Raw genomic sequence first — 26,543 nt, 5'->3', positions numbered from 1 at the left:
ACTTTAAAATAATTAAAGTTGGGCTTCCTTCCTTTCCATTTTTCATATGGAATGGATTGTGTTTTGCTATGGGGTACTCGATTTAATATTCGATTAGTCGTAAGGATGGCTTCCCCCCATAAGTTTTGTGGCAAACCAGAACTTATCAACAACACGTTCATCATCTCCTTTAATGTGCGATTCTTTCTTTTCGCAATCCCATTAGATTGGGGCATTTAAGGGACTGTTGTTTGATGAATAATTCCATATTCTAAACATATTTCTTCAAAAGGAGATTCATATTCACCACTCCTATCACTTCTTATCATTTTTACTTTCTTGTTAAGTTGCGTTTCAACTTCATTTTTGTATTGCCTGAATGCGTCTATTGCTTCATCTTTACTATTCAGTAAGTAAACATAGCAATATCGAGTACCATCGTCAATAGAAGTTATGAAATACTTCTTTCCACCGCGAGATGGTATTGACTTCATGTCACAAATATCTGTGTGAATTAAGTCTAAAGAATTTGAATTCCTTTCAACTGACTTATAAGGATGTTTAACATACTTAGATTCCACACATGCTTGACATTTTGATTTTTCGCATTCAAACTTAGGCAGTACTTCCAAGTTAATCATTTTTCGCAAGGTTTTATAATTGACATGACTCAAACGTACATGCCATAAATCATTTGACTCAAATAAGTAAGAAGAAGCTGAAATATTATTATTGTTTTCCACAACCATTATATTTAGATTGAAAAGGCCCTCGGTGAGATAACCTTTTCCTACAAATATTTCATTCTTACTTATGACAACCTTGTTGGACACAAAAATGCACTTAAAACCGTGCTTAACAAGAAGTCCAGTAGAGACTAAATTCTTTCTCATTTCGGGAACATGAAGGACATTGTTCAAAGTCATGACCTTGCCAGAAGTCATTTTCAGAAATATCTTCCCATATCCTTCAACTTTTGCTGTTGAAGCATTTCCCATATAAACTGTCTCTCCGGGTCCAGCAGGAGCATAAGTAGCAAAAGCTTCTCTAACTGCACAAACATGGCGAGTGGCTCCAGAATCAAACCACCACAGTTTAGGATTTTCCACCAAGTTACATTCAGAAAGCATTGCACACAAGTTATCAACATCATCATGCTTTACTACCATGTTTGCTTGACCCTTTTTCTTGTCTTTCTTCGGAGCACGATACTCCGTAGATTTGTGTCCGATTTTCCCACAGTTGTAGCAGTTTCCACTTAACCGCTTCTTGCTTGGGTTGTATTTCGAAACAGAAGCCTTCTTCCTCTTTTTGTTATCTTCAACAATATTTGCTCCCATTATTGTTGAATTTCCACGGCCTCTCCTTTCAGCAGCTTTATTGTCCTCTTCGATTCTCAACCGAACAATGAGATCTTCAAGGGACATTTCCTTTCGTTTGTGTTTCAAATAATTTTTGAAGTCCTTCCACAACGGAGGCAACTTCTCAATCATTGCTGCTACTTGGAATGCTTCGTTGATTACAAGACCTTCAGCAAGTAGATCATGAATAATCACTTGCAATTCCTGGACTTGAGTAATAACAGACTTGCTATCTATCATTTTGTAGTCCAGAAATTTTGCGGCAACGAATTTCTTCATCCCGGCATCTTCAGTCTTATATTTCTTTTCAAGCGCATTCCACAATTCTTTGGATGTCTCCATGCTACTGTATACATTATACAGATTATCATCCAGTCCGCTAAGAATATAATTCTTGCATAAAAAATCAGAATGCTTCCACGCTTCAATCACGAGAAAGCGTTCATTATCTGGAGTTTTATCCGGCAGATCAGGAACATCTTCCTTGATGAACTTCTGTAGACATAACGTAGTTAAGTAGAAGAACATCTTCTGCTGCCAGCGTTTGAAATCAATCCCGGAAAATTTTCCGGGTTTTTCTGCCGGTGCCAACGCCGGTGCGTTGGCAGTCACCGTCGGAACAGCTTGGTTTTCACTTTCAGTCGTCATTTTTTCTATAAAAGAATGACACAAATAAACGTTTTATAAACGTTTTCAAACTGGAGTAAAAATCACGTAGATTTTAATCTCCAACAAAACGCCACGAAGGCTTTACTCTCCAAAACGGGAGTACACAAAACCACAGAGGTTTTAGTTTGCAGAATAATAAGAATAACACAAATACAGAAATAAATATTAAATTTTTTAAGATTGTTAGTCCCGCCAATATTGCTGTATTTGTAAATAATAATTCTGGGAAATATAAGTTATCGTAATGAAACAGTAATTAATTCGAGCCCACTGAATTCACAGTATTTCCTTAAGGAATTTAATCCCCTCCTAATACCCAAGGTTATGGATTATTTCCTCCCAGGATAGAACGAATCACACACTGGTGTAGCGGTACTTCAAACCCCAGTGTTTCAACGAACACAAAGTTCGGTAGCAAATCACACTTACAGTTGCTTTGTTTGAAGTTAAAACAATGCAGAACAAAGGAGTAGAAACTCAGAAAATCGTATGGAAATGCTGAGAGGAAGGAGTGCAATGTATAGCCAAAGTTGAGCGTTTTCAGTTTGGTATTTTTTTGTCTTTCTTCAACAGCTGCTGCACATATTTATAGCAGTCAGCTTTGAAGATGAACGACCCTCCACCCTCCATGGTGGAGCATGCACTAGCTTGTTTGTGGAGCAAGCACTTGGCCATGGTGGGAAGAGCATTAGGCGGCTGCTATTGCAGCTGGTGGTCAATACACGGATTGGAACATATCCGTTACAAATGCGGATAAGCGAGCGACAACAACGACGGCGCGAGGCTTGCTTTCTTCTTAACTCTTTAAGAGCTACAAGAAGAGCAATTATATATATACCCACCAAAAATCTTTTCCTCTTCCAATATGGGACAATGTCTCATTGTCAAGAGGGGAAAACTTAAAATTTTACTCAAAAATTTTATTTTTTCTCTCTATTTCCCATTCACCCTCATTTTAAGACTATTTCATCTTAAATAACAAAAAACTCAACACTTTTTTCTTTGGATCTTTCAAATAACAATATTCAAGGAACAATTCCTTATTGGGCATGGTCTAGCTAATTGGATACATTCAGTGTATTATCTTAACTTATCCCACAACATGTTGACAAGTATTGACCATATTTCATCATTTTTTCAACTAGGTACTCTAGATTTGCGATCCAATTTTCTTCAAGGATCGCTACCTATTCTACCGTCCTCTCTAAGTTATTTTTTCATATCAAATAATAGTCTCAGTGGGAAGATCCCTTCTTATGTTTGCAATTTGACATCATTAATAGTTCTTGATTTGGCAAGAAACAATTTGAAGGGAGCAATTCCACAGTGTTTGGGTAACATGAGTGACCAACTTGAGGTTTTAGATATGCAACACAATTTTCTTTCTGGGAATCTCCAAACAACTTTTAGAGTTGGAAGTGGACTGAAAAGCTTCAACTTGTATGGCAATAAGGTAGAGGGAAAAAATCCCAAAATCTTTAGCCAATTGCAAACAGCTGGAAGTTCTTGATTTGGGAAACAATCACATCAATGACACATTCCCTATGTGGTTAGGGACTCTTCCAAAGCTACAAGTTTTAAGCTTGAGATCCAATAAACCGCACGGACCAATTAGAACTTCGGGGAATTAAAAGCATGTTTTCTCAGCTTCGGATATTAGATTTCCCATGCAATACATTTACAACAGAGTTGCCAACAAGTCTTTTCACCATTTGAAAGCCATGACGAGTATCGATCAAGCAATGAAGACACCAAGTGATGGATATTACCAAGACTCTGTAGATGTCGTAACAAAAGGATAGGAGCTTGAAGTTGTTAGAATCTTGTCTTTGTACACCACTATGGATCTTTCAAACAATAAATTTGAAGGACAAATTTCAAGTATTATGGGAGATCTCATTGCACTTCGTGTGTTGAACTTATCTCATAATGGATTGCAAGGTCATATATCGAAATCACTTGGAAATTTATCTGTAGTTGAATCACTGGACATTTCATTTAACCAGCTTTCAGGACAGATACCACAACAACTTGCTTCTCTTTGGTCTTTTGCATTCTTAAATCTCTCCCACAATCATCTCGTAGGATGCATTCCTCAAGGACCCCAATTTCAAACGTTTGAGAATAAGTCATATGAACGTAATGATGGATTACGTGGATTCCCAGTTTCAGAAGGTTGTGGAAGTAGCAGGATTCCCGAGAAAAACAATACCTCGCGTTTTGGATGAAGAAAGCAATTCTACATTTTTAAGTGAATTTAGGAAAGCAATTCTAAGATTCCAATTACATTGAAGACGATAATGCATGCAGAATTGCTTTCCTAAATTCACTTGGAAATGTAGAATTACTTTCTTCATCCAAAACGCGTGTTGTGTTGTTTGTCTCTGGCATCTTGTTACTCCCACAACCTTTTGAAACGGGGAATCCACGTAATCCATCATTACCTTCATATGAATTGTTCTCTAATGTAGAAAATTGAGGTCCCCTAAGTTAAGCAAGTTTTCTTGGAATCTCCCCTAAAAGCTGGTTAGATGAAAGGTAACGATTCGACTAGAGATAAATTTCCAAGTGATGGTGGAATATGACCCTGTAATACGGATTATGAGACAATTTCAACACCCAAAGCGAAATGAGATCTCCCAGAACACTAGGAATATGTCCTTCAAATTTGTTGTTTGAAAGAACGATCGTGGTGTACAAAGACAAGATTCTCACAACTTCACGCTCCAGTCCCTTTGTTACAACAGTTACTGTGTCTCTGCAATATAAATTCCCTTCATTAGTAATTGGTGGATTTATTGGTTGATCAATTCTCCACATGGCTTTTAATTGTAGAAAAAGACTTGTTGGTAACTCTGCTGTAAACGCATTATCAGAGAGATCTAGTATCCGAGGCTGAGGAAACAAGTTTTCAATGCTTGAAGTTATAATGGGTCTATGCAATTTATTGGATTTCAAGCTTAAAACTTGTAGCATTGGAAGAGTCCCCAACCACATAGGAAATGTATTATTGAGATGATTGTTTCCCAAGTCAAGAACTTCCAACCATTTGCAATTGGCCAAGGGTCCTGGGATTTCTCCCTCTAGTTTATTGTCATGCAAGTTGAAGCTTTTAAGTGAATTCCCAGATGTACAAGTTATTTGGAGATTTCCGGAAAGACAATGTGTTGCATATCGAAAACCATGAGTAGTTCACTCATGTTACCCAAACATTGTGGAATTGCTCCTTTCAACTTGTTTCTTGACAAATCTAGAATTATTAATGATGTCAAATTGCAAAAAGAGGAAGGGATCTCCCCAATAAGATTATTATTTGACATGAAGAAAAATTGTACAGAGGGTTATGGAATAGGTAGCGATCCTTGAAGAAAATTTGACTGTAAATCAATAGCATATAGAGGAAGAAGATGAATGTGGTGAAAACTTGTCAACATGTTGTGGGATAGATCAAGAACTGACATGGAATGCATCCAATTAGACCATGCCCGAATCCCAATCAGGAATTCTTCCTTGAATCTTGTTATATGAAAGATCCAACTGCTCAAGATTCTTTGCTGATCTCAAAAAATCCAATTCATTTACTTCACAAGCAGACAACAATAAGCTTGTCAAAGATTCAGGCAAGGTAGACTTGACTTTGTTCTCATTGGTCAGTGAAATACTATTATATGAAAGATCCAGATCGGTAAGTTGTTTGAGATTTGAAAAGATGCTGACATCTACATTTCCACTAAAATTGTTAAATGAAAGATAAAGTAATGTTAGATTCACAAGGTTCTGAAGTGACTTGGGAAGAGGACCTTGCAATTGGTTGTGTTCTAAATTAATCTGGACTAATATATTGTGCTTGAAATCCTCAAGCTGACTAAAAAAGTGGTTAAAACTCAAGTCTAGTGCACTTAGTGATGGAAGTGAGGATATCCATGATGGTAATGCTCCATTCAGGGAGTTATTTGATAGCAGAAATGTGTTTAGATTCTGCAGTCCACTATTAAAAGGAGGAATTGGTCCTTCAAGATGGTTATTTCGAAGATCCATAGACTCTATACGGATGAGATTCCAAAGAGATTTTGGAATAGGTCCAGTGAGATTACAAGAATTAAGTTGCAAGGACCGCAAGGATGTTAGCCAAGAGATAGAGGAATTGGCCCTTCAAGATGGTTATTTGAAAGGTGCAACAACTCTAGACGAGTGAGATTCCAAAGAGATTTTGGAATTGGCCCCGAGAGATTGCAAGAATTAAGTTCCAAGGGCAGCAACGAAGTTAGATAACCAAGAGATTCAGGCAAATCACCATAAAACTTAACTGAAGAAAGATCTAACTCCCTGAGATATGCACTGTTGTTCCATTTGGTATTTGGAAAATAACCAGCGAGCTGATTATTGTCTAACAAGGTAAGAACTTGCAAGTCTGGCAAGTGAAAAGTAGTCTCAGGAATTATCCCATACAATCCTGTGGATCCCAACCTCAGAGTTGTTATATAAGAAGAAAAATTTTGAGGTATGGCCGAAGAGATGTCTAATTTAGTAAGACGAGTCAGGATTTGAAGTTTATGGGTTCCAAAATAATTACGGAATCCATAGCTCGTCTTACTTACTGGTTTCACAATTAAATATTTATACATATTTAATGAATTTTTTAATACAATAGTGTTTAAGCAAAAGTGATTGGGTTAGGCCGAACCCGCACCTAATGGACTAGCTCCGCCTCTGCTAATGCACATGGACACTTCAACTTGTGCCAGGGTAGAGGTAGATATAGCCAAGTGGATTAAAGACATAATTGTCGCTCACCCATGGTATATGGACTGTTTGTTTTGAAGACACAAGACAAACCTAGAAAATCTAGTGATGCTACAATATGTTATGGCCCCCTTAATATGTACAATAAATATTGTCTTTGCAACCAAAAACTAGGTAAAAAATAAAAAGTTAAACCCTAGGGTGCGCCACAGCTGAACTTTCTATGTGATAATTGCCCTACAGTCTAAAGAGAAAGTAAATAGCGATGGTTGATAACATAATTGTGCTCATGGATGAGTGATACTATAATATACAAACTTTCTAGATTACTAATTAGTAGCCTACAGTTCTCAAATAAATACTCCAAGATTACTAATAAAGTTACAGTGATGTGTTGCTAACATAATTGCCTTTATGCATGTATGACATTGCATACAAACTTTCTAGACTAGTTAATAGTCTACAGGTCTGAAAATGTTAGCAATAGACTTATGTTAGTCACTCTTACTTACAACAAATGGGCTTCGGACTTTGTACTTACCATTTGTCCAAGTAATTGAGCCAAACAGGTCTTCCTTTGTTGTAGATGAAGCTCTAAAAGACACTTCATAGCTTAATTTCTTGCTATTATTTGTAAACTCCAGTTTACTCGGAATCACTTGGACTCGCAATCCAGTTGGTGCCTCAACAATCGCAGTATATACTGATGCTTCTCCCCCAACATTAGTAACAATTCTAGTAACTTTCTTGGTTTTATATTTTTTGAGACTAGAAATAGCAATTGATGGGTAATTCATATTAGAAACCAATTCAGAGCTTGAGTTTTTTGGGCATGAAAAGTCTTTAGGAACTGTACTTGAGATCAGCTTTATCTTTGATTTGTCATAGCCAACAGAACAGAGGAAATGCAAGTAGTCGGCAACATCTGTCGCGTAGACTAGACCTGGTTTTAATGGACCTGAAGTGCTTGCTTCTCCTGCACCTATGTCATATGGTGTTGCCTTGGATCCAAAGTTTGTAGTGATTGGAGCCTTCAAATTGTTTGTCTGAATAGCTGTTGGAACAAAGTTTGAAATAAGAAAGGATATCAGTGAAAGAATGTTGACTAGTTTACTACTCCCGTTTCATTCTATGTGTCTTAGTTTGATCGTGCACGAAGTTTAAAAAATTAAAGAAGGATCTTGAATCTTGTGGTCTTAAACTAAAGATGTTCGTAATACACCAAAATGCTCTTGAATCTTGTGGTCTTAAATATGCCACGTGGAATGTTGGAGCAGGGGCGGCTCAAGCACATGCGGGCCTAAGGCCAAAATTTAATAGGAGGCCTAAATTTTTAAAATGAAGTTATAAGATATAATGTTATCTGAAATCTAATCTTCTGGCTTTTTGAGATAGAAAGTTGTTAATGATCTTTTTTATAATCAACTTTTTCTAATAATTCTTTTTCAATTGATATTATAGACAACTCATTTAGAGAGTGTTTGGCTAAGCTTATAAGCTGGTCAAAGTGGCTTATAAGCACCTTTTAACTTATCTATGCGTTTGGTAAACACTCAAAGTGCTTATAAGCCAAGTGCTTATAAGCTAAAATCAGCCATAAGCCATAAGCCGGTCACCCCTAACTAAAGGCTTTTCAGCTTATAAGCACTTTTAGTTTGACCAACACTTTTACTAGTTTATCCTTAATAATATTTTCTAATTCACAAAATATTTTTCCTAAAATAAATTTCTTGACTTTCTCTTCATTCCATATTCGTTATTAATTCTTTTCTTTACAAAAAAAAAAATTTAATTTATAATCTTTTGAAAAAAGTTCAAGGGTATTTTAGTCATTTTAACAAAAGAACAACTTATCAACACTTTTTAATCAAACACATAAACTGTTTATTATCAGTTTTAGCACTTCTATCCAAACACGTAAATGCTTATTTTAAAAATCAGTTTCAGCACTTTAAAAAATTTTTTAGCACTACAAGCTTATCAGCTAATCCAAACGGGCTCTTAGTCTTTCTTCATATATTGTTGATTTTAGATAAGATATTATAGAGCAATAGAAGTATAAAACTATTGAAAGTTTAAAAGTATTGTTGAACACTTAAACTAATAAAATCTTGGAGAAAGAATGTGAGTAAGAATAATAAAGAGAAAGACCAAAAATATGTATTTGAAATATGAAGAGATTGGTAAAAAAAAAGATTGACTTGAACAAATTAAGAAAGGGAGAGTAAAACTTTTACACGTTCTCTAATGAAGGAGTAAAAAGTAAAAAATTAGAACGTTGGAAAACTATTCATCTACCCATTTTTAAGTAAGTCAAATTATTACTTTATTTATATATATATATATATATATATATATATATATATATAAAGAGTTTTCTTTTTTTTTTTTAATATTACAAACTCTACTTTTGTATTAAAAGTATTAAATATTATTTTTTAAACACCTATAAACCTCGCCCCCAAATTTGGGGGTCTAAGGCATAGGCCTTACCTCTTATAACATTAGAGCCGGCCTTGTGTTGGAGTTAAAGAGTTACTAAATATAGAAAGAGACATTTTTTTTTAAATCAGACTAATATGTAAAGTAACACACATAAATTGAAACAAATGGAGTGTTATTAAGTTCCTTACCAGTGGTCATAATAGCTGACTTGATAGCGGAGGGACCCCAGGTGGGATTTTGCGCCTTGACAGTTGCAGCAATGCCGGAAACGTGAGGGCAGGACATAGAAGTACCTGAGAGTATGTTGAACATTGGTTGTTTATTTCCAGGCCAAGCAGCAAGAATTGTTACCCCTGGTGCTGTAATATCCGGCTGCAAGGACAAATTAAAATCCATTTAGCATGTGATTTGTTGTATCTGTCTAGAAAAAACTTGTATTTAGAAAACAATCAAACATATCAAATATATTTAGCCTTACTTTGAGTAGGTTAGGGGTGTTTTCTACAGGGCCCCTTGATGAAAAGTAAGGCACAACAGGAGCTGGTTTATACTTTGTTGTGGAAACAGTTGGTAGAATTGATGCAACTGGATTCCTTCAGAAGTTTGAAAAATCGTTAACTGCTTGCGCACTTAGCAACAATATAAGATCAATGATATAGGATAATGTTTTTTGTACACATTACAGAAAATGGCTATGAGTAAAATATTGTCGCACTTTAAATCATAAGTTCAGTGATCATAAATAAAAAATTTAGGATTGAGTCACCTTGGCTTTTTTGTTGGATTTGCATGCCTATTTGGTTTTCCATTGTCGAGTGTTGGACCTTTCAGGGATTTTGATTTTCTGAGGAAAATAAGAAAAAATCTATTTATTTTTAAGTGAGAAGTAGTTTATAGACTCTAGTGCAAAAGAAGGAGAGCTTTGTCGCAACTGGTAAAGTTATTGTCATGTGACCAGAAGGTCAGGGTTCGAGCCGTGGAAACAACCTCTTGCAGAAATGCAGGGTAAGGCTGCACACAATAGATCCTTGTGGTCCGCCTCTTCCCTGGACCCCGCGCATAGCGGAAGTTTAGTGCACCAGGACTCTAATGTAAAAATCTTTAAGTTGGATTTCCACAAACTGAACACAGACAGAGATTACCTTGTGGATTTGATGTAGGAGAGGATTTCAGTACCATCTTTTCTAGAGATTACAGCTGCTGGGAACGATTCGAATTTGGGTGCCACTGTTCTCAGATCATCATCTATTAGTATAAATCCAACTCCACCTCGGCTCTTTACTTCGAGTAGCCTGTCATTGGGTGAAAATCCATCGTTCTGATGGTTTTCACATACAACAATTTTCCCCTTGACTTTGTTTTTGTCTAATGAATCAGGAACGCAACCCCTGAAACACCATCATTTTTAGTTACAGTACATATTAGTGTACTATTTCATATCTTTGCGAGGCACTAGAAAATGTGGCCTGACATTCTTGACGCATATATATACCTTGCCTCTTCCTCAGTAATACGCTTGTTTAGTTTAGCTGAATTGCCTTGAATCAATGGGTAGACCGGAGATTTTTTCATATTACCAAAGTTTATACCTCCACCCTGAAATTCAACAAGGATATTCAAGCAAATGTTGATACAAAACATGAGAAGAAAGCAAAGGATTGACGAATAGTACTGTAGGCACAAATGATTAGTACAGTAGCATTTACCTTAATCAGCTTGTTTCCACCTAAGATAATATCTGTCTCGAAGTCACGGTCAATGGTGGTAGCTGCAACAGTGAGAATCCAAGGAGCTGTATTGACAACAGTTTTGGGATCAGGGCCACCATTTCCAGCAGAACAGATAACAACAATGCCCTTTTCCACGGCATGAAATGCTCCTATGGCAATAGGATTTTTTGATAACTCTTCAACTCCAGGTGATGAACCAAGTGATAGAGATAAAATATCAACCCCATCTGCAATTGCATCATCAAATGCTTTCATGATAGCTGATCCACGGCATCCATTAGACGTGCACACACGATACATGGCGATTCTTGAACTTGGAGATCCGCCCTTGGCAGTTCCTGCAGCAAGTGGCATACGTAAGTGGTGTCAACATTTGAAGAAGGGTACAAATGAATAAATTACTATAATGTCAAGCAATATCATATTTTATATTTATATCTAAAATTTTATATTTTCCCTATTTATCTATATAGACTATTTAATAAAAAAATTCAATGAAGCGCTTGGGACAAGGTATATCTGCCACTACCTGCAGCTAGTCCATTGTAGGATGCACCTGCAACATGGCTCCCAGCTGCAGTGGATGCAACATGAGTACCGTGTCCATTCTCGTCCCTAGCTGTGCCATTGATTTTCATTCCACTGTCATCAAAGTCCTCATAAAATCTTGCACCAACTATCTTCCTATAGAAAATTTCAATCATCACAGAAAGATGAACAGATATTATATATCCTTGTTATATGAATTTTTGAGGAAGGGAAGACACCTGACTAACAAGGAACTGACATAAGAGAACGTAGAAAAGTGAAACCATATACGAACAAAGGCTGATCCGGGATTTTAATTTTATGGGTTCAACACTCGAGTTCAACTAGTGAATCCATCAACTTGTTTGAGTTATGTTCATAGTTCAATATTTTCAACAATTTCAGTGGATGTTACATAGATAAATCTTGATCTAGACTAAAAATTATGGGTTCAAATGAACCCATAACTATACTACTGGATACGCCCCTAATCAGGGGCGAAGCTATGTTGACCCAAGGGTGGTCAACTGACCACCTTTCGCCGAAAAATTATACTATGTATAAGGTAAAATATTACTTGTTATTGATTAAAAATAGACTTTGAACACCCTTGCATAACCCACTGGCAAAGAAATTTTCTGGTTTCGCCATTGCCCCTAATAACGGGAATGGGAAATATTTACGTAACCATAGCAAGGTAAGTCACAAGTTTCATCTATACAAAATGCAGAGCTGAAAACAAAAGGTGTAAATATGAGGAGGAGAAAGTTAGTTACTTGTTGCATTTGGAAGCGCCAAAATCATGACCTTCCATGCAAATTCCTTTCCACCGGGCTGGAACTGAACTCATACCCTTGTCGTTGAAACTCGCTGATTCTGGCCATATTCCTGAATATGATTTCAGTGATTTTAAATAACTACTACAAAGAAAATGCAATAAGCTTGCATTATAATATTTATGATATTAATTAGTAGGAAATATTAAAATGTCCTACCCGTATCTAAGATTCCAATTATGGTGTCAGCTACATTTGGTGATGAATCAGAACGAGAGCTTGGACTTGAATTGGTTTCGTCACCGGTTTGATACTTCAAGAAATCCCATGAACGTGTAGTGTGGAGTTGCAGCACTGGATCAGGGAAAACAGAGACAACTCCAGGTCTTTGAGCAATGGATTGGGCTTCAGATTCTGATAAACGCGCCGCAAATCCTGAGAAACCATTTTCGTAGCGATGTATCACTGCATTCTTGTTTCTAAAACAAAACAAAGCAAAAATTTATGTTTGTTTATTTCATGGTGGTAAAGAGCAATGAGAATTTCCGGAAACAACAAGTTAGTCTAGCACAACTTAAGTTTATAGCCTGGTGACAAATTCACCTAAATAACTTACACAGGAGATGTTCAAATTTACCCATCAATTATACAAATTTCTCAATATTAAAAACTTTTGTCATTAGTAAATCGTCTCGTGTTTTCCTTAATTTTAACGAAGCTCCAACATAGACAGGCTGGATTCCATGTGTCAATATTTCACGAGAAAGTCTATATTTACCCGTCTGCTTTAGCTATACTTTAAAACTATACTCTGTTATATTGCAGATAGGGGCTGCAAATCTGAGCTAATTCGCTAAGGAAAGAATATAACTGAGGATACAATAAAGATATCCCCTATTTAATTAGTAGAGCGGTATTTTTGACCATTTTTCATGTTTTATATATGGACAGCAGGGGCGAAACTCACGCTACAACCTATCAAGGGTGGTCAATTAACCATCATTTATTAAAAATTTACATTGTGTATATTGGTAAAATATTAGGTTTTAGAGATATATAACATATATTGAACACCCTTTATTATGATTTTTTTTCATTTCTTTTATGTTTGAACATACTTGAAGAAATTGCTGAGTTCGCTACAGATATACAGTGTTTGACTAGCTACACAAAAATTTAAAATAAAGAAGTTGGGACGTAAACAAAAAAGAATAGTATAACATACCAAAGGTTTCCTAGCTTCCGTTTGGCCATATCAAATTTGTTTTCAAATATCTGTTGGTTTATAGATTTTTTGGCAGATTTTGAAAACAAAATCTTCAAATTCTAAAAACAGCTCTAGAGTAGTTTTTGAAAATTTTCAAAGTTTTATACTCACAAAACTTCAAATTCTTTTCAAGTAAAATGTATGTCCAAACACAATTTCAACTTTTAAAAACTATTTTTCCTCATCTTCAAAAACTCATTTTTTTTAAGTTTTAACCAAATCTATATTCAAACGCTAGCCTAGTATCTAGTTGTTTTCATCAGTTCTTAAAAGAGCTGGTCACTGAGGGACGAGAGTAGTGTTAGAATTAAAGAATTTCCAAATATATATAAAGATTTTAATCTTTTTGAAAATGACAAAAAAGTAAAGATAATAAACCAGCCTTTTAATCAATGAGCTGATAAGCTGCGCTTGATCATTTCTTGTGCCACCATTAGATGAAGCAGCAGCACCCATATAAACGATATAAATTCCATTGCTTTGTGCTTGAGAAGCTGACTCGGCTTCTCTAATACAAGAGACAATCATGAAAAGAGAAAAGCAGAAAAACAAAGAAATTTCTTTCATTTTGCTGCTGGTAAATGTTGATGAGAAGTCCGTTTAAAGGTATAGAAAAAAGCTTAATCCCAACAGTCATGTTCTATATATAAATAAATAGAATAAACAAAGCACTTAAGTAATGGCAATTTTTGTTGGTGCATTCATATGTGTACGCACTGCCCATCAGTCATCCTCTCAAAGTGCGTTTATTGCTTTTCCAAATTAAAACGCCCACTGACTGATGACTAATAGTCTGTTGACTCCCTCTTTAATTTTACTATTTTAGCAGGAATACTTTAATTTCTTTTTTTCTTTTCTTTGTATCTCATTTGGTGTTACGTCCTTTCTATTTCATTTCTTAAAACATACATTTGCAGATGGAGACAAAGTGCCTTGTTTCCTTTGAGGAGTAACAGTTAGTAATAATAACAAAATGAAGCTTCTCCATGTGAAGTATTAAGTGGGGGTTTGGACATAAGAGTCGTGAAATTAAGTTGAGAATTATTTGAAAATTAGAGAATACAATTTGGAGCTGTGTTTTGAATTTTTATGAGTATTTTGAAGTGAAAATTTTGAAAAATAGCTTTTTGGATTTTTTTCAAATTTTGAAAAATACAGAAATTCAACTTCAAGTGAAAATTTGAAATTCTCATGGCCAATTTGACTGATTTCGAAAAAAGTAAAAAAAAAAAAGGAAATCTTTTTTTATGGCCAAACGGACCCTAAAGATTCATGGACTATTATTTATAAGCAGATTGTCATAAGTCTACCATTAAAATTGTATGCATATGACAAAAGCCCATGGGTTCAAGTCGTCAAAATAATCTCGCGTAGAAATGCAAGATAAGATTGTGTACAATAATTCGACCCAACATGATCCAACTAGCTCTTTCCCGAGTCCAACACATAACTCGATTTTTGTATTGTTGTGCACTAGGCTGCCCTTTAATGTTCATCGTGATCCATATTTTTAGTGTGTGGAATCGCGTCCTAAGTGCACGCCTGTAATACTCAATCCATTATCCAGTTTCTTGAGGGAATGATGACATAAACACCAGAACTTGATATCGCAATAGATAAACCATTAAACTTAATAGAGTGGGTGTCTGAACTTACGTACGCAATTGCTTTATATATAGTCATCAAAGATCTGTTAGTGCCCATCTATATTCATATTTTCAAGAGGTGATGAATGGAGTAAAATAAAATGAGAAAATATATATAAGTAAACAGAAGTTTTGCATTTTAGAAGTAAGCTTGTTATTTTTATTGCACAGCTTCTCACTTTTTATTTTTCTTTATGTATTTAAGTTGACTGCCGTGCAAAGTTCAAGTCAAAACTAAAATGTAGTTCTTCAATACACAATACAATACATATATGTAATTTTGTCAGGCCACAACAGATTTCAAAGAGTTAGACCACCATTCCTTCTACAGATTTGACACAAGCAAACTCACTCCTAAGATATCTTATATAAGACTTGTGAACATAGTGTCCAATCTTCCTAAAAAGTGGAACAAGCACATAACTATTAAGATTGTTTAGATTTTATATAATTAATAAGTAAGTGCTTTACTTGCAACCTGATAATTTTATATCGTTTTAAAAAAAAAAAAATTATATTCAAGAGGTTATAAAGACTTATTCACTTTATTTTTGCTGCTACGATTGTATTGTAATTCGCTTTAAGTTTCTGTTTGGAGCCCCTGCAAAAAAAACATTGGTTTAGTTTGGTAAAAAGGAATTAGAATATAGTGGAACAGTAGCAGGATATTTGTTTGCATTTCAAAAAAATGAATTCCGTTGCCGGGAATCGAACCCGGGTCTCCTGGGTGAAAGCCAGATATCCTAACCGCTGGACGACAACGGATGGTTATTATGGTAGCTTCGTGTAGTTTTTATTTAAATGTTTCTGATTGGGCGATATCACGCTTACTTCTTAATTACTACTCCCTCCGTTCCAATTTATGTGAACCTGTTTGACTAGGCACGAAGTTTAAGAAAAAATGAAGACTTGAAATTTATGGTCCTAAACAAGTCAAAAAGGGACCTAGAGTATTTGTGTGGTTATAAAGTTTCTCATTAAGGGTAGAATTGTAAGTTTAAGCAAAAGTGTTTCCAAATTTAGAAAGAGGTCATTCTTTTTGGAACGGACCAAAAAGGAAATAGGTTCACATAAACTGAAACGGAGGTAGTATACATTAACATGTTAGCTGAATACTAATACTCTCTGCATGATGGCTTCAGTGATACAGTAACCATAACAATATTGAAACAAATTGTATAATAATGAAGCTACAAAAAGACCTATTTCTCTCAATGTCTAATATAATCTAAGGGTCACATTTTAGTAGTGTCGCCTACATAACTTATGTCGCATTAAGAAGACTTAATTACTAACGTACATAGCTTCCAGAAACTTAGTTAGGGGACAAATCTGTTAGTCCTTCTAACATTTCAGCAACCATTTTGCATCTCAAAGTCCAAATCAGTTTGGTTCGATAGGAGAAGCCATTTCCCCTTTCACGATTCAACATGAACTGAACCACTAATGGGGAGCAAGTTTTCTTTGGTATTCTGATAATATTACAGCCATAAATTTCATGAATTCAGACTCTTCTAGAGAAATGGTCAAAAACCACATAGTTTGTTTATTCCTTTTCACTTAAAGGCAACCACAACTCATGCAAGCAATCGGGTACATAACGGAGCAGGAAGATTAATTAGGGATAAAACAAACCATATAGCGTTATTAAGTAATAGTACTAGAACTTGGAAGGAATTGAACATTCTATTCCATGTTCAATACTTCAACACAGATTTCTCCCACGCTAAGAGAAATTTTGCAATAAGAAGAGCAGAACACAAGAGCTGTATAAAAGAACGAACTATGCTAAAGCTTGATCATAGGAGGCGCAAAAGGAGGCAAAGTGAAACTTAAAAAATATCAAAATACAAAAATAATTGAAGCAGATATGCCTAGATAAGTATAACAAAATCAGTAGAGCTCAACTGCTCTCTTTAACAGCCAAGAACTTTTTACATTTCAGTAACTTTCTACTGATTTCCAAGCACACAGGAGACAAATTACCCCAAAAAATTCCTTACTTCAGAGCACAAAACAAATCCACGTCATTGAATTGCAATGGAATCCCACACTGCATCCATATTGCAAGTGTACAAGCCAAAAAACTAATAACTTCAAGCCAATCAACTTTGTATCCTTTTTATGTCCCCCTTCTTTTCATTCTCTATACCAGATAAGTTATACGTTATTTGTTTTCCACCTACTCACCTCGAAAGGTGCAAAAATCTGGCCTCAACAGGGTCAAAATTGAAGCAATGATGTACCTGTCAATTTTCCAAAGACATGTTTCCTTCAAGACAAGAACTATCCAACATAGTCCAACAACCATGACTGAAGATGCAAAAACTTTCAACAAACTTGACTGCTTCCTGCGTGGCTGGAACAGATTTCTTCAGCATTACCTTCCTGAACCAATTTTGACTGGCTAGTCAATTCCTCCGACAAGCCACTGACAGCCACCTCGACCTGAACATCTCGCCTATCCACATCATTACTTTTGTCGTTACCTGATTCATCCAAAGAGATCTCCTGGAACGAACTCATTAGGGCATTTTCCGTCGATTCACCAGGAGTTTGAGAGCCTGAATCAGCTGTAAGATGGCCAGAAGTATGTATCCATTTCTTCCAATCATCACGTCTCCTTACCTTATCATCCTGAAAAATAGTCATAATAAGAACATGCAACATCAGAGTTCAATTTTCAACAGCTCAACAGCCCACTACATGTGAATCCAGGAATACAGTTCACAGCGCATGCTCTTGCTACATCACGTTGGAAATTTCTTATGAATATATGACAGAGGCAAATCCAGGATTTTAATACAATGGGTTCAGGACACGTGTTCCAACCATTGAATCCAGCATCTTGTTTGAGTTACGGTTCATAGTTCAGTGTTTTCAATAATTCCAGGGGGTAGTGGGTTGGTTTACACAGATAAATCCAAGTCTAGGTTAAAAGTTATGGTTTCAAATGTATACGGATATAAATAATTGGTTCATTATAAAATCTCTGCAAGTATATCGTCAACCACAAAACACTTAAAAACAACAGCTCTCGAAACAAATACAGGTTGTTAGAATCAAACAAGCTTTTTAACTGCTCCCTAGTCCCCAGTTACTTAATCCCAAAACCGGTTGTGACGTCATAAGATATGATTTGAAGAATTAATAAAGGACTTGGCACTGCCATTTTTTTTAAAAGAGAAGCCCGGCGCACTAAGCTCCCGCTATGTGCAGGGTCCGAGGAAAGAATGGCAAAGTAAGGGATTTAAGTCTGCTCAGAGATTTCATATCTCTCCCACGTGTGATTCATCCTAACAACTATCGATTAGGTTAAAAAAGTGCCCCTACACATGCAAAAAACTAATTAAAAGGGCAAAAGAGACGAAGGCCAAAGCATTGACTGAAGAGGGGGGCAAAGAGATATTCGCCTTTGACTTCTTCTCCGCCTACTGACTGCTACTCGGCTAGATGCTCCTATTTCTTATTCGTAGATCGTAGATTAAGATGTTATTAGGTAAGGAAAGTCAGTCCTTTCATTCCTTCCTGAGAATAGATCCCCAATAGCTCGCAGATGAGGAATTCTTCCGCTACGACCCTTAGGCGAGCTAATCAGTCTTGCTTTGCCAAAAAATCCCTCCTCACTCTTCTATTTATTGACTTTTGGGGTAAGAAGCATCCAATTCCATGTCTTAAGCATGATTAGGGTTAAGGGAAGGATTGCAGCTAGATAGTAGGCGGCGGGGGAAAGCTAGCTGAAGATGCATAGAATGCCCTGTTAGGGAGAAGCCGATTCGCCACTTTAAGAAAGTATTTTCGAACTAATGCCACATCTTCTACTTCGACAAGGCAGGTGCAAAAGGAAAAGGAGTAAGGGCTTAGGAAGTTTTATTTCACATAATACCTGCACTTCCACAAGCGTTGAAGCCCTCAAACAGTCCAAGATAAACTGGATGTTGTTTGTCAAATGCCTAACCTGAAAAAGCAAACGATAGAGCAAAACCTTGATCTGTGCATGGGCAATACTAACACAAAAATGAAAAACACCGAGAAGGCAAGAAAATGTTGCCCTGTTGTCAAAGCTCAGCATACTGTACAGAATAATAATTTTCAAAAATATAATTGCAATTTCAAGTCAAAACTCCTATATTTAAAAAAAAAAATCAATATCTCAAGGCAGAACTCGCTAAAAGTCATTAAAGTCTTTATCTAGTTGACACGATGAATACTAAAAAAGTTTAGAAACTTTCAATGATGGAGCAGTAGCTTTAGTCACAAGATCAAACATAAAACAAGAAAATAGAAATAAATAAGTTGGGTTTCATCATTTGATCGATAATATATGGAAAGTCCTACATATCCCTTTGATAATAGCAAAAAATCCGTGACTTAGATGTATAATTGCATCAATTTTAGATCAAATAAAAGTAGCAAAAAGCCAAACATCCATTATGAAGGATCATATAAGCCACTGGTACAAATTGAAATTGGATATAGACACAACAGGATATAGACACAATGCTCCTGGAAACAGTTGGGTGAAAGAAAAGGCAATGTTAGATTTTTGGTAAATTTCAGAACTCAGAAGAGGTTGGCAAAATTTAAAATTTGGATGTCGAGTTTGAACTGAATATAGGAGCGGGAAATGAACTTCCATTTTGACCTTAGAGTTCAGAAAGAGCAAGAAATGTAACAAACAAAAGAAAGTTATGAATGGATCTGCAAGATAATTAGTTTAGTTTAAATGAAAGCTACTTCTGTCAATTGCCATAATATCTTTCATTTGACACACTAATCAAAAAAGAAATTATCCTTGAGCAGACAGTATCAAAACTGGTAATATAATGCTAAAATCAACAGGAAACACTGACATGAAATAGGAAGATATTACAATCCAGCAAAAATCCTTTTTAAAGTAGGTTTTCTTTTGCTTCAATGCCCTCCAGAACTACAATTAACAGATACGCTGAAACTAGACTGAGTAAAACACTTCCTAGAGATATTACTCCATAATCAACCAATGGAATCCTCAATGAACAAGGTTCAAGAAATTATGTATCTAATAAGTATCAGTATTCACTGCTAAACAATTTACGTCCTAATAACAGGAAATCAAGAGGAAGGAAGAGGAGACATGAAGCTACTTTTCGTGGAGGTATCTGAGGTCTCAAAACAATTTATATCTAATAGGACCATAGGAGGTAAAAATCTCAAGACTTCTGAAGCAGTGATCAAACACCTTCCCATTAAAATCGAGAGCCAGGTTAAATATCACTTACACGAGGAAAGTTAGCAATCAATTCAATAGGAACCCAGCCTTCTTCATCCATTTTTGACCTCAGAAAGTCATCTTTCACCAGATTATCATCACTGCAACAAATAAAAGATTCTGTCAGCAGATTCTCTTAAAAGAACTCAAGATTAAGGGGGAAGAAATTGAAAGGAATCACAAAATTGGCTTTCATAAGGGAGGGAAGAAAAGACAAAAAGAGAAGAAAAAAGAAGGAAAGAATAGTCCCAATCACAAATACCTGAAGTAATATTCGATCTGTTTAACCAACAAGGCAGGTAAGTTTGGATCCACGACTGGAAAAAAGAAAGGTGGTGGTGGTGGAGGAGGTGGCGGGATAATTGGAACACCCCTAAAGGACTCTGGAGGCATTGTGGGGACATATATGAATTGAGGTGGCATATCTGAAAGGAACCAAAGAAATAAGTGACAATTTTCAGCCTCTAGATAATGAACAGATGCTAAGGAAGACTTACCATATCCCACTGGACCAGCAAAGGGTCTCAAAGGTGCAGGCATAAATGGGGCAGAACCAGGGGACTGGGGTGTTATAAACCCTACAGGAGGAGGGACAAATTGAGGGGCTTGGTGAACATCTCTCCGATCTTGATCACGCCTACTATGATAAGATCCATCTCCACGGGGTCGGCCCCCAAAGTTGCCCTTCCTGTTTGGATTTCTATGTGAAGATTGATCACCTCCATGTGGCTGAGAAGGAACTCCTCCAACGGGTCTAGGACCTCTCACACGAGGATCAAGAACAGGAGGTAACAGATTCCCATAAGGCATCACAGGAAATGGTGGTGGCAATGGCGGTGGGGGTGGAGGTGGAGGTGGAGCTCGACTAAAGCCGCTCTGATTAGATCCACCACCCGGGCCACTACCAACACTGCTACTGCTGCTGCCACCGCGATGCTTCATTGATCTTTGTCTAACCGGCATTGTATGATTTGCATTTGAATGTGAGTTTGCATTACTATTAGCTTGTTTTTGCGGTAACGGTGGAATGACAGGTCCCTATTCATAAAAATACCAACATCAATCAAACATACAGCTAAAACAAATCCTAATTCCTCTACCTCAACAGAAAAACCAATGCAGCCATTTTTTTAACTCGATTTCATAAAGCCTAATTATACACATAAACATATACGAAACAACATACTCGGAGCAATAATAAAAAAAATAAAAACATTAGAAAATCCAGAGAAAATGAACCTGAGAAAGTGTGTTTGATCCATCTGCAACTGGTTTCGATGAATCCGAAGACGATTTCGGATTGGCCCGAGTAGACTCAGAGAGAGCAGGCCAAGCAACAGCACCACCCATAACCGAACCGACTTCAACGACGCCGTTTAAAGGTTTGTTCCAAGCAGGCTTTTTCGGAGGACCTAAAGCATCATTAGTACCACTGGAGTTCTCAGGCTGACTATCGGAAACCTCATTCTCCGGAGAAATTTTCTGAGCCGAGCTATCGGGAACCGAAACTTTCTCCGGCGGTAATGGTGATGCTGACGGGGAGCGAGGAGCGGTGACCGTGGTTGCTTCAGCGTCGCTGCCACCGCGGACGACTTGTGCCCAAGGCGAGGTTAAACTCCGGCGAGACTGAGGACTGTTGACGGCGGAGCTACCGTCGGCGGTGGTGGCAGGCGAAAGCGGCGAGTTGTTCGATGCTGAAGAATCGGCCGGCATGGCCATCAAAAAATAGGAATCTTCTGGAAACTTCAGCTGGAAAATTCGAGAAGAGAAAGCGAAATGATCAGAGGAAAATGAGGGTTCAGGTGAGAAGCTGAACGGGAAAACTAGGGTTTTCAGTGATCAATGCGAGTGTTTCCCTGTCTTTCCAAAAGTTTTATTTTCCTACTTTATTAAAATTTTCGTTGTCGGAAGAGAAAATGTAATTTACTTACTAAAAAGGCTCAAACATCATACTTTTGACCAAAAGTAATTACCCAATATTGCCCTTGTTGTTGAATTAAACAACCCTAAATATGCTAGGTGGTAAAGGACAATTTTTGATCAACACCAAACATAAATGAACATTTTTGTAATTTTATCACCCTAAACACACGGCGAAACCTTTTTTTCTTATAAACAAAGTAAATTATGGAGTATTAATGAAGTAATCCAGTCATAGGTACTAAAGTAGTGTAAGCCTCGTTTACAAGCCAATTAGGAAATATAATTTTAGATTGTAAGCACTAGATTTTAATTGGATTTTCTAGGTCCACTTACACATATGGATTTGAATTAAATCTAATCTCATTAGGGTTGAACAATTAATTTGGATAATAAATGAGTTTATTTTATTAGTTTTAAGGCCAAGGTCCATTTTATATTGAGATACAAACGCATGCCATATGTCACGTAGAGTGTCTAATGACATGGTCTAACCAATTAAATACAATCTTATATAAAGTTCTTGATCGGCTTAATTAATCACATGAGACTGCTCGTAATCATTTGGATAAATTGTTTTAATATATTATACTTTTGAACCAAAAAAACAAACTTATATTGGTCTGGAATTAAATAAAGATCGCACTATATTTGAAATAAGTCAAAAAAATATAAAATGAAAGGAAAAAAGAAGGGTTCTTCCTTATTTAAAGTTCTAACTAACTCTCCCATTGATGTCAGTCCTTAACTCATTATAACCTTATCTAGTATTTGAGGGGTGCATACCTTCCAAATAAAACACTTTTTTGCATTTAATTGTTTCATTGTCCAAAATAAAGAGATGCTAATTTTGGACTTGACTGTTGACAAGGTTCAGTTTGAATTCTAAAATCAAAACGTATAAGACAATATTCTCTGCTCGGACGAAGTGTGCAATTTCTTTCTAAAGTTTATAATGCAGTTAAATCAAGTACAAACAAACCATGCTTAAACAAATCTTACATCAAATCCTTTCAAACTTGACCACAAAATACACACAATATGAGCTTTGTTTTTTTCATTTGATCCTTAGCTCTTCTGAAAAAATTAATTATCACTACACAAATGAAGAGAGTCCAATTTACAGTAAAGAAATCATGCTTATCACCTAATTAACAAATCTACAGTTTAGCCTAACCTCTTGTCCACCACCCCTGATACTACTCATCTTGATCATAGAATTGGCAAATGCTTTAAAGAACTCATCTTGGGAGTTGGCATACTTTGAAACTAGTGTTTTGGTTTTTGAAGAAGTGAGCAAAGCTTCATCTGAAGAAAAAAGGCTTTTGCCCTGCATTAGTAATTTGTAGTAGGCGTTGTCGAATAACGTTGTAGTAGAATCCATGGTAGCTCCTGCATTCTTGACTTTGTTGTGCATGGGGCAAACGTTCTGCAAACTGGCTGCAAATGATGCTTGTAATGTTGGATCAACAATGTGACTATTGTCGAAGTTGTGGATTCTGTTTTGAAAGGAAGAACAATGAGAGAATCCGAGAGTGTGCCCTCCTGTAAGTGAAACAAGAAATATCTTGAATCATTTCATTAACTAGCATGATAAAAATTCCACTAAATAGAGCACATGCAATGGATACAGAGGTTTCATATGTCCAACGCCGACTAGTTTAGGATTGAGACATGGCGTATTAATTAGTTGACTTAAGTGTAGTTTGTTTACCTGAAAGTGCAACCAAATCATCCAACGAAAGGCCTCTCTTAGAGAAACTCTGTTTCAGTTGAGAAATGTTGAAGGTGGGAGCAGGTAATTGTCGCGTTTCAATGGCCTTTGAGATTCTACCATCTTTTCTTCCTTTTGGCACATCCCAAGCAGGACCTCCCGACTAAAATTATATTTTTCAAAGTATATGTGTTAGTCTTTAAAGCCAAAAATATATGAGTTAAAATCTTCAAACGGACTAGTACTCAAAAAAGAACATATGGAGTAATATGTGTGTATGTTAGGCTTATCGTGGAAGGGTAATAATAACACTATTTTTTCATATTTCCCTTTTGAACAAAAACTCATGTTGCACTATTATTACTCTATCTTCTTTGCATGGGGTAAACTGTAGTTGAAGTAAAACTTACAAGAGCAACAGCATCTCTAGCAGCAAGAGCCACAATATCAGAACAAGAGACAACTCCAGGACATAGCTCCTCAATTTGTTTCTTAGCAATGTCAATTACATAGAACGCGTGCAATGAAATGTTAGCTGGTCCATCTTTTTCTGCTTTGTTGTTTCTTGTCGAATTCAGCAGCACAGACCCGTCACAACCCTTTCATATACATAATAAGTATGCCACAATAAGTTACTAAAGAAAATATGTAACTATTGCAAAATAAAGAAGATGATAAGTGCTAATGTATACTCCATATAGCAAGAAGAGTAGAAGTTTACTCTGATGAAGCAATCGTGGAATTGCATCCTTAAAAGCGCGGCTGGTACTGTTTTGTCATTCAACATAGCTTTGTTGACAACTTTGGTGATGGTTGATTCGGCCATGGGGCATGTCTGATCATAGTAATCGGAGCTAAGGGCGATCACCGCAGGCTGTAGAGAAGTTGACAAGAGTACAATAACAGAAACTAAAGCAATAAGAGAGCTAGGTAATGTCATCATAATGATTGAAATTTTCTAAACTTGTGCTCAATCTAGACTTGGCAGTTGATTATGAGAGCTAACGAGCTAAGTACGATAGATATTTAAATGGTAGGGACTGAGAGAGAGGGCAAAACACTACAAGGAGAGTTGTTATAGGGGATTGGATATGTTCGTTAGTAAGTTTGTTGAACTAGAACAATTATAGGGAAATGAAACAAGACTTGTTTAATTAGCACATTTTTACTAGCTAGCAAATATTGTCAATCAATTCATTCTAAACAATTGTGTACTTATACCAAGAAATAAATAGTTTTAAAAAACACAGAATAAGTTATAACAAGATTAACCACAAGCTTAAACTTAAGCGTTATTTTTAGGTTTTGATTAGCAGTTGTAAAGTGCGTTTTCTGAGGTAAGCAAAACGACCAAACTTTTTCCACTTTGAGGAATATTATTGTTGCATTGCATTGATGGACCAGCTGAACAAATAAAGGGAAGGCCATTTATTAAAGTAGCCGAAATTGTGGCTGAGGGTATTATTCTTGAATTTCAAATTCTACTCCCTCCGTTCACTCTTGGTTGTTCACTTTTGATTTCATGCACCCTTAAGAAATAATAAATTAATGAAGTGCGTAATATATGCATATTAATTGATGCATATTTTTATGAATTTGAGAAAATAATTTAAAATGAGTAACTAATACTGTGGGTATATGAAAAAAAATTGTCTTCTCTTGACATGCTAAAAGTAACAAGTAAAAGTGAAAATCTATTTTTAAAATATTGGACAAGTAAAAATGAACGGATGAAATAGTTTCCAACGACAAAGGTTTGCCGGGCAACTAAGCAAGTACTGTTAGTTTTGCTGGCCAACTACTTTTGTCATCTAACCTACTTCAGCGTAAAAGCCGAGTAAGGATTTAAAGTTAGTGGATTTAATTTTTTCATCTCTCATGCTTAATCTCACTCGAACATTGTCGAAACAGATTTGTATTTATCTTCTCTCTTATGCTGATGACAAAGTAAAAGAGAAACGAATTAAGGTCATCAAAGAATTTATTTGAATCTCGAATATGTTCATCTAGATATTTTACCAAAATGAGATTTACTGTTGTAAAATCTGAGCACAGTCACCAAAATTACAAACAATAGCAACAAACTCATTATAGTCCCAACAAGTAGGGTCAGTGGGGTCGGGAGGGTAGATAGTATGCAGACGTTACCCCTACAGTGAATGTAGGGAGGTTGTTTCCCGTAAATCCTCGACACGAGAAAAAAATGAAAAAAGATCGACAATCACCAAAATTACAAAACAGAGAATTCTCGGTTGTGGCAGACAGTGGCGGAGTCGGATCTCCGCGAAGGGGGTTCAAAAAGAAAAAAAGTTAAAAAAGATTGTAGTTAGTGGGAATTGAACCTATGATCTCCGCGGCAGAATGTTTTTGCTACATAAAAATCTAAAGCAACTTCTTATAGTACCTAACTATATTAAAAGGCACAAGTCACTGTACAAGTATTTTAGCACACTTATAGTATGTTTGGCCAAGTTTATTTTTTGGCCAAAAGCACTTTTTTTTTTTAGTCAAAAG

At 36.2% G+C, this 26,543-nt stretch overlaps 4 protein-coding genes, 1 non-coding gene and 2 pseudogenes across 6 annotated transcripts in view; 1 reads left to right on the top strand and 6 right to left on the bottom strand.

The window, feature by feature from the left end:
- Positions 1-3,007: 3,007 nt before the first annotated feature.
- LOC104111455 (receptor-like protein Cf-9 homolog) lies at positions 3,008-4,300 on the top strand (annotated as a pseudogene).
- Positions 4,293-5,329, bottom strand: LOC104111454 (receptor-like protein Cf-9 homolog; annotated as a pseudogene).
- A 1,674-nt stretch (positions 5,330-7,003) lies between these two features.
- Positions 7,004-14,126, bottom strand: LOC104111452 (CO(2)-response secreted protease-like). Of its 2 annotated transcripts, XM_009621154.4 has the most exons (11): positions 13,881-14,125; positions 12,451-12,710; positions 12,232-12,343; positions 11,457-11,611; positions 10,904-11,265; positions 10,690-10,793; positions 10,340-10,585; positions 9,964-10,041; positions 9,676-9,790; positions 9,386-9,569; positions 7,004-7,806 (listed from the first exon to the last, which is right to left on the bottom strand). In XM_009621154.4, exons 1-11 carry the CDS (start codon positions 14,063-14,065, stop codon positions 7,247-7,249), a joined length of 2,361 nt encoding a protein of 786 aa, XP_009619449.1. In that variant the 5' UTR covers positions 14,066-14,125; the 3' UTR covers positions 7,004-7,246. The 2 variants fall into 2 exon arrangements, with proteins under 2 accessions (XP_009619449.1, XP_070038760.1); XM_070182659.1 differs by lacking the exon at positions 9,964-10,041 and having other exon boundaries at positions 13,881-14,126.
- The window catches only part of LOC104107654 (GDSL esterase/lipase EXL3-like), a 141,066-nt gene continuing 124,486 nt past the window's right edge, over positions 9,964-26,543 (bottom strand). The window contains exon 6 of the mRNA XM_070182660.1: positions 9,964-10,224. The gene's annotated coding sequence lies outside the window, so the exon portion shown is untranslated. The remainder of the gene's footprint in view (positions 10,225-26,543) is intronic.
- Positions 15,838-15,909, bottom strand: TRNAE-UUC (transfer RNA glutamic acid (anticodon UUC)). The gene has a single exon. It is a non-coding gene; the product is annotated as a tRNA-Glu (tRNA).
- On the bottom strand, positions 16,916-22,301 carry LOC104111451 (la-related protein 1C-like). Its single transcript, XM_009621153.4, has 6 exons — positions 21,635-22,301; positions 20,893-21,433; positions 20,658-20,820; positions 20,406-20,496; positions 19,031-19,102; positions 16,916-17,781 (listed from the first exon to the last, which is right to left on the bottom strand). The coding sequence occupies exons 1-6, from the start codon at positions 22,112-22,114 to the stop codon at positions 17,476-17,478; spliced, it is 1,653 nt and encodes a 550-aa protein (XP_009619448.1). The 5' UTR covers positions 22,115-22,301; the 3' UTR covers positions 16,916-17,475.
- On the bottom strand, positions 23,245-25,126 carry LOC104111450 (peroxidase 64-like). The gene is made up of 4 exons (XM_009621152.4): positions 24,751-25,126; positions 24,440-24,628; positions 24,030-24,192; positions 23,245-23,860 (listed from the first exon to the last, which is right to left on the bottom strand). Exons 1-4 carry the CDS (start codon positions 24,970-24,972, stop codon positions 23,463-23,465), a joined length of 972 nt encoding a protein of 323 aa, XP_009619447.1. The 5' UTR covers positions 24,973-25,126; the 3' UTR covers positions 23,245-23,462.

Source organism: Nicotiana tomentosiformis, chromosome 8 (genome assembly GCF_000390325.3).
Source record: "Nicotiana tomentosiformis chromosome 8, ASM39032v3, whole genome shotgun sequence".
NCBI lineage: Eukaryota > Viridiplantae > Streptophyta > Magnoliopsida > Solanales > Solanaceae > Nicotiana > Nicotiana tomentosiformis.
Note: the sequence above shows the minus strand (reverse complement) of the source record. Positions and strands in the feature narration are given on the sequence as shown.

Excerpts from the sequence above, each read along its gene's own strand:
- LOC104111452 (XM_009621154.4), bottom strand. The coding sequence starts at position 14,065 with ATGAAAGAAATTTCTTTGTTTTTCTGCTTTTCTCTTTTCATGATTGTC. Across the intron at positions 10,794-10,903 it reads GTGGAAACAAGCTGATTAAG|GGTGGAGGTATAAACTTTGG; the intron begins GTAAATGCTACT and ends GTTGAATTTCAG. Across the intron at positions 9,570-9,675 it reads ACACCCCTAACCTACTCAAA|CCGGATATTACAGCACCAGG; the intron begins GTAAGGCTAAAT and ends TTGTCCTTGCAG.
- LOC104111451 (XM_009621153.4), bottom strand. The coding sequence starts at position 22,114 with ATGGCCATGCCGGCCGATTCTTCAGCATCGAACAACTCGCCGCTTTCG. Across the intron at positions 21,434-21,634 it reads GATCAAACACACTTTCTCAG|GGACCTGTCATTCCACCGTT; the intron begins GTTCATTTTCTC and ends TTTTATGAATAG. Across the intron at positions 17,782-19,030 it reads CAACGCTTGTGGAAGTGCAG|GATGATAAGGTAAGGAGACG; the intron begins GTATTATGTGAA and ends ACTATTTTTCAG.
- LOC104111450 (XM_009621152.4), bottom strand. The coding sequence starts at position 24,972 with ATGATGACATTACCTAGCTCTCTTATTGCTTTAGTTTCTGTTATTGTA. Across the intron at positions 24,629-24,750 it reads TCCACGATTGCTTCATCAGA|GGTTGTGACGGGTCTGTGCT; the intron begins GTAAACTTCTAC and ends TGTATATGAAAG. Across the intron at positions 23,861-24,029 it reads TGATTTGGTTGCACTTTCAG|GAGGGCACACTCTCGGATTC; the intron begins GTAAACAAACTA and ends TTTCACTTACAG.